General features: G+C 38.3%; 1 protein-coding gene across 2 annotated transcripts in view; it reads left to right on the forward strand.

Annotated features, from left to right (window-relative positions):
* The window catches only part of IPO5 (importin 5), a 37,207-nt gene that overhangs the window by 24,648 nt on the left and 5,479 nt on the right, over positions 1-7,080 (forward strand). Inside the window, exons 21-24 of one of the 2 annotated variants that reach the window (XM_015810102.1) lie at positions 932-987; positions 1,940-2,062; positions 3,684-3,903; positions 5,393-5,591. In XM_015810102.1, the coding sequence (XP_015665588.1) occupies positions 932-987; positions 1,940-2,062; positions 3,684-3,903; positions 5,393-5,591 (598 nt within the window). The remainder of the gene's footprint in view (positions 1-931; positions 988-1,939; positions 2,063-3,683; positions 3,904-5,392; positions 5,592-7,080) is intronic. The other variant, XM_015810094.1, reaches the window with a different exon arrangement.

The following is a 7,080-nucleotide window of genomic DNA, read 5'->3' on the forward strand; positions in this document are numbered from 1 at the left end:
TCATTTCAATTTTCGTACTCAAAATAACTTTGGATATTTTTATTTCCTGATTTTATATGTATGTATTATCTTCCATGTCTATATTTTGAACCAAATTACAGTAGTGGCCAAAATTGTGGAAACCTTTTGGGAAAAGTGTATTTTTGAGGTTTGATGGCTAATAACACCACTTTTTGGGGAGTAGTATCATAAAATTATATATCAATGGAAAGATAATTTAATCAAGAATGTAATGCAACAAAGTTTGTTCAATTATCTGTACTGTATTCTATGAAAAGTTATAGCCAAATAACCAGAAAAAGGAAGCACAACTTGCTTAGGCTGATATCAGGTAGCTTTCCTTCATCTGATTGTATCCAATGAGCATGAGTGTTTAGAGAGCCAGTCAGGTGTCATCTTGTTTTGGCAATGAGCCAATCAGATCACAGTAGGATTCAGTTATTGATGTCATGTATTGAAGCTGAGAGGAGGACATTTGTCAGTGTGTTATGTGATCACTATCAAGTTGGTTGGGTTTTTTTGTGTTCTTTCATTTAGTGAGCTTGTAAAATGTAATAAAATTAAAATAATGGTGCAAAGAGTTGACTGGTTGCCCAGAAAGCGATGTAAAATAGTATTATTAAATGAACAAGGCTACAGTTATAAAGAAATTAGAAGAAAAATTGGTGGAAACTAAACCAAAGGTGGCATTTCTACTGTACACTTTTCCCAAAAGGTTTCCACAATTTTGGCCACTATTGTAGTTTCAAAAGTTGAGGTCCTACAAATCTGAGCCTACCATGATAGCTTGGTCATAATTTATCCATGTTAGGTAGGATGATAATACTAGATAATTCACCTGTGTTCCTTTTGTATACCTTTCTTACAAGCAAGCTGGAATGTTTATGAAAATAGGCCATGCTGATACATTTTCAATTTATTTTTGAATTAGTGAAAAGACAAGACGAAGACTATGATGAACAAGTTGAGGAGTCCTTGCAAGATGAAGTAAGGTTCTTATTATTTGTTCCTTGTTGAAGATATAATTGTTGAAATGTATAATTTCATGTTGCAAACTTGAGAATTTGAAAAGGAAATACATCTTTGGAAAGCTTTGCTCATGTATTGCATCTCTACGAGAATTTCTTCATGTGGTCAAAATCAGTGCATACATCAGCAAAAAAAGGAAAAGATTGTCCAGGTTCTCTCACAATAATTAAAACTTTTCTTCTCATGTCATTAGGTCCAGTATAGTGACAGAGGTCACTAACAGTATCTGGAATGTCAGATTATTCACCCTTGCTTTGACTTGCACACAATTTTATTTATATCTAAAAAATCATTTGCATGCAGAAGCAGCAGAACATAAAATATATAGCCTACAAGGCCTACTTGGGCAAATCAATAAAAAAATGTTGGCAGAAAAAAATTAGTGCATTCTTCATTATTGCCATCATACTGCCTTAACACCCAATAAAACTAGATAATCCTAGTAGCACTTTACTTGCTGTAAAAATCTTTCTTTCCAAGCAAGTCATGAAATAAATTTATATTAGAACGATAAATATAGTGCAGGCAATGAGGAATCTCATTCCCAAATGTTGGGATAATCAATAGAAATGAGTACTTCAGAACCATGCTTGTCTTTTTATCCCATGGACCAATTAACATAATCACAACTGGAAACTGGAGTACAATTTAATCCTCTATTTTTTGTCAAGCTAATATATTTTTGAGATTTTCCATAAGTCACTAAATCCTTGCTGACAGCAGTGCTATAAATTTTGTATTTTGAGCTCACCAAAGTGCTTACTCAGTGAAAACTAGCCCATTTGTCAGTTCTTCCTCTTAAGAGACACAGAAATTGTTTTAAACACAACGTTTGTGAAGTTTAAGAGTTATACAACTCTAGGACACAATTATTTAGTACTGATCAGATTCTACTTTTTTTCTCTATCAGCATGACAGTGATGTCTACATTTTGACTAAAGTTTCAGATATTTTGCACTCAATATTCAGTAGCTACAAAGCAAACGTGCTACCATGGTTTGAACAGCTGTTGCCACAAATTGTCAACTTAATTGTAAGTAGCCTGAATTGAGCAGTGACGTATCACTTTAAGACCAATAAGAAAAGAGAGAGAGAGAGAGAGAAAGTGCACTGGGATGATATTTGTTTGTTTGTTTATGTTGGTTTGCTCATTTATTTTTATCTGGTACTGATGCCATCAATGCAAAACTTAGACATGTGCAATATCTACCATGCCAATAAGATTGATTGCTATCGTTCTTTCCAAGAAAGAACGATAAAAAGAAAATAATAAATGCTGGAGAATGTTGAAAAATGATACAGGTACAGCTTTTGTTGGGTCAGAAATTATTTATGGCATGGCTGTGTGACTTGTTTTAATATGTGTATGAAAACTGTATCCATTCTTCATTGTTAGGAGAGTACTGTCATTTTTTTCTTCTACAAGCGAAATAATAAAAAATGAAGAAAACTACTGAGGTATTACTTAAAATGTTTCTCAGAATTCTGATTGAAAGTATGAAACATAAGAATGATTAAAATTTCAAAATTCCAGTATGTCTTTATGCCATCAGGGGATATGCAAACCGTTTTGTCAGGTCATTGAGAAAGGTATAAAAGTGACAAAGAGTTTTTACTGGAGGTTTGAGTAGAAAACGTTTATGAGAAAATGAATGCTTGAATTATGGAGTGTTTTGCACAAATTGTAATTGTAGTTGAAGGTTAGTTGTCGAATATATTAAGACAGTAGTCCCCAACATTTCCGGCTTGGCGGATCAGTGGTGGTGGGAGGGAAGGAGATGGTTCTGTGTGAGTGGTGCACACTCACCGCTCGCACAAATGGAGCTTCATGCAGAAAACATGGTGAAAGTAAGAAATGGTTTGTACAAACAAAAATGGGTGGAAAGGATTTGTGAGTGCAACTGATGAACTAGATTTAGATTTCTTTTTCTTATTTTGTGCCATTAATTTGTTTTGTCCAATACTTTTCACTATTTTTCTGTACTTTACATAACAGTACTTAATCTGAAAGAAAAAGTACAGCAGAATGTATGTACTCTTTTGAAATGGAAGCATTTCATGCTGTTTTAGACAGCATATTCCCAGAACCCTATGAATTTCTGGTTCAGGACTAACTTGGGGGAAACAACTGATCCACACCCAAACTTAGATCAACATGGAAATATTGTGAACTGTTCTTTACCGGATCAGTAGGTTTTATCCATCCCTAGCATTTCCTTTGGTCTGGAATGATTTCCCATATTGACTTCAGAAGAATATGTTCATCCATAAGGATTTAGAAACCTATATTGAAAAAGGCAAAGAAGTCAAGTTTTGTTTTGTTTTGTTTGTAAACATGTTTTTAACATGTTTATTGCAATGTGGTTTTTGAGATCTTAGCAATAAATTGTCATATGTTCGCAAAACCACTCAGGAAAAGTTTGTGTGTGCGCTGCATTCAGAATAAGCAATAAAGCTGTGCTCTGGCTATGCTCTGACTTATCACAAATGGCTATGCTCTGACTTATCACAAGAATATTCAAAGCTATGAAAGGAATTTCAAATAGCAGGCAGCCTACTGTTCATATAGGGTGAGGTAGGATGGTAAGAGTTACACTTTGAATAAACAAAAATGCTGGATATTTATTTCTTTGCTTGGACATTTTTCTTCATAGTGTCCACATAGGCCATGGCCTGACAGGCAGTGGGGTTTGTGCATTTTTGATGATGTCATAGAACATTGCAGTCCATCCTCATTCAAATATGCAGAATACTTCTTGAGACCTATGCTACAATCTGTGTGCGATAACAGTCCAGAAGTTAGGCAAGCAGCTGCATATGGTATTGGAGTTATGGCACAGTTTGGTGGGGACAACTATCGGCCTTTCTGCACAGGTATGTACTCAAGATATTTCTCAGCATGATCTAAATATAACCATTATTGACCGATGTATTTCTTTAAAAAGTGGCACTTTATCATCTTTAGCATTTAGAATGATGCATTGCTTCAGACTTAAGATTCATTGTCTATATTCANGATGATTTTAATATAATTTTAATTACGACACAGCTACTAATATTTGGCTTTTAATTTGGTCTTAGAGGGGTTTTTATTTTGGTATTTATTATTTTTTTTGGTATTTTATTGTTACTTGTTTTTAATATGCTGTGCACCGCCCTGAGTCCTTCGGGAGAAGGGCGGTATATAAATCTAAACAAATAAATAAATAAATAAAATAAATAAGAAAGCAAGCCACCCGGCTTTTTCTTCCAACATTTCCTTCCTCCTTTCCGATTCCCTCCCTCCCTCCTGCTCTCTACCTCCATCTTTCTCATTGCTATCTCCTTCCTCCTTCCGTACCTTGCCTCCAGCCAATGCTGCCTTTCTTCATTCCTTGTGGAGGGCGACCCTTCCCCAGCTGCCTTTCTTGCCTGTTTGTTGCTGCCACCTGTGTGCACGCCCAGCACGGATGGCTGCCACAGAAGTTGTAGATCGCGGCCTGTTAGATCTCCTCTCTTCCTCCCTCCTTCTTTTCCCTTCCATGCAGCTCCAGCTGACTCCTCTTCCCAAGGCTGTGTCTTTTTTTCTATCTCCCTCTCTGCCCAAACTGCCTCCTTTTATAGCCTCTCCTGTCTTTGCCACCCTCCTCCACCTTTCTCTTCGGGATGAGCCGGAAGTGCCAATCCCGGAGCCTTTGCCTCACCCCAGCCGCCCTGCAGCTCCTGAGGATTCCTTCACAGCAAGTCCTGCGCTGCGCTGCTTTGGCTTATTCCCTCCCCTGCTAAACTGGGCTGGGCTGGGCATGGCCGTGTACCAAGTGCCAGGTGCCAATGTACCACCGGTGGTAGGCATACTACCAGTTGAAAAGCTCTGTGCTAGAATGTAATTCAGTCAGTGATGAGCACTGCTAAATGGAAAAAGTGAAATTTGTGTATAGGTTACAACCACTTGTTCAACAACTGTTCAAACTTACAGGGATGTCGAACGAGGGGAACTTATGACAGGTTCTTGAGTTCTGCCTATCGCAGTGAGCCATGGTCATATAATCACGATTTTCAAAATCCCCTGCTGATTTCCCCAAGCAAAGTCTATGGGGAAACAAGCAGGAGGTCAAAGTTGCAGTCATGAGGTCCTCACTTAATATTATCTTCATTTAATGACGGCACCCCTGACTGTTCCTTTTTCACTTTTTTTAAAAGATTATTGAGAAGAATGTATGTGACTATCTTTTAATTATGTTGTGCAGTACCATGATTGGAAGCCGTATTCTGGCTGGAAAAGTGCATTTTATTCTCCAGTATTCTCTTGCAAGCCCAAATAATCAGAGTGCTTTAAAATGCTATATTATTACTCAAGATATTTTTTCAAATTTTACCTTATCAGAGGCGCTTCCATTATTGGTGCAAATAATTCAATCAGCAGAAGCCAAAACCAAAGAAAATATCAACGCAACAGAAAACTGCATTTCAGCAGTAGGGAAAATCATGAAGTTCAAACCTGACTGTATAAATGTTGAAGAAGTTCTGCCTCACTGGTTATCATGGCTTCCTCTTCATGAAGACAAAGAGGAAGCTGTCCATACATTCAATTACTTGTGTGACTNTATGGTATTGGAGTTATGGCACAGTTTGGTGGGGACAACTATCGGCCTTTCTGCACAGGTATGTACTCAAGATATTTCTCAGCATGATCTAAATATAACCATTATTGACCGATGTATTTCTTTAAAAAGTGGCACTTTATCATCTTTAGCATTTAGAATGATGCATTGCTTCAGACTTAAGATTCATTGTCTATATTCAGGCATAGGTACCTGAATATAGAATCTGTCTTAACTTTTTAAAGTTTGTGTGCCCATCCCTGGCACCATGTAACAGGCATGGAGGATGTTTCAAATCTTAAACATGCTTGCTAGAACAGGGCTTTTCAATCTTTTCATCGATTGTACCACTCTTAGGATAGGGCAATATTAAGTACCACCTAGCAAAGTGTCAAAAACTTTATGAGCAAAAAAAGGGAAAAAAGTGTTAAACTACAGGTAGTCCTCGACTTACAACAATTCGCTTAGTGACTGTTCAAAGTTACAATGGCCGTTTTTCACACTTATGGCCGCTGCAGCATGCCCAGGGTCATGTGATTTATATTTGGATGCTTGGCAACTGATTCATATTTATAATGGTCACAATGTCCCAGGGTCATGTAATCACCTTTTGCAACCTTTTGACAAGCCAAGTCAATGGCAGAGCTGCTGGTGGCCAAGTGCTAAGGCGGGACTTCCTTCAGACCCTCCCTCCCTTTCATTACAATCTCCCTCCCTGCTCTCTCCCTTCCTGTTTCCCTCCCTCTTTCTCATTCCCATCTCCTTCCTTCTGAAGGAAGAATTTGAAACACACCCCCCCCCATATTTTCCCTCTTCCATATATTTATCAAACAAGGAAAAGCCTCCAGAGACAGATAAGACAAGAAGCTGAGGAAACTAGCTTAAAAAGGCGCATTCCCCTTTAAGAATTAGCTACTGGCTAGAAAGGAAAGTTAAGGCAAACCTCCCCAAATGTCTTCATTCATAAATAAAGGAATGCTACAGGCAAAATCCATTCAGGACAAAAATACTTCAAAATCCCTTTCAGCAAAACTTACAGCTGACAATAGCAGAACAATAGAATTAGAAATCCAACATGGGACATCAGCCATCAGCCACAATATAAATTGCCAAACACTCCTTAAGAACACAAAGCCCACATTGCACAAATCCCAGAACTTCAAAGTTACAAAATCATATAAGAATCCTTCCACTGAAGGATTCCGCTGACCCAAAACCAAACTGCTAAAATGGCACTTCGCTTCATTTTTTTTTCTCTTAAAGGTATAGCCTCCCGTTGCCTGGAGGCCGTACGGGTCTGGATGGGGAGGAACAGACTCAGGCTCAACCCTTCCAAGACCGAGTGGCTGTGGTTGCCGGCGCCTCGGCATAGTCAGCTGACTCCATCGCTGACTATAGGGGGCGAAACTCTGGCCCCCTCGGAGAAGGCACGCAACTTGGGTGTCCTCCTGGATCCACGGCTGACACTAGA

Source organism: Protobothrops mucrosquamatus, unplaced genomic scaffold, assembly GCF_001527695.2.
Source record: "Protobothrops mucrosquamatus isolate PMUCROS unplaced genomic scaffold, P.Mucros_1.0 scaffold_35, whole genome shotgun sequence".
Taxonomy (NCBI): Eukaryota; Metazoa; Chordata; class Lepidosauria; order Squamata; family Viperidae; genus Protobothrops; species Protobothrops mucrosquamatus.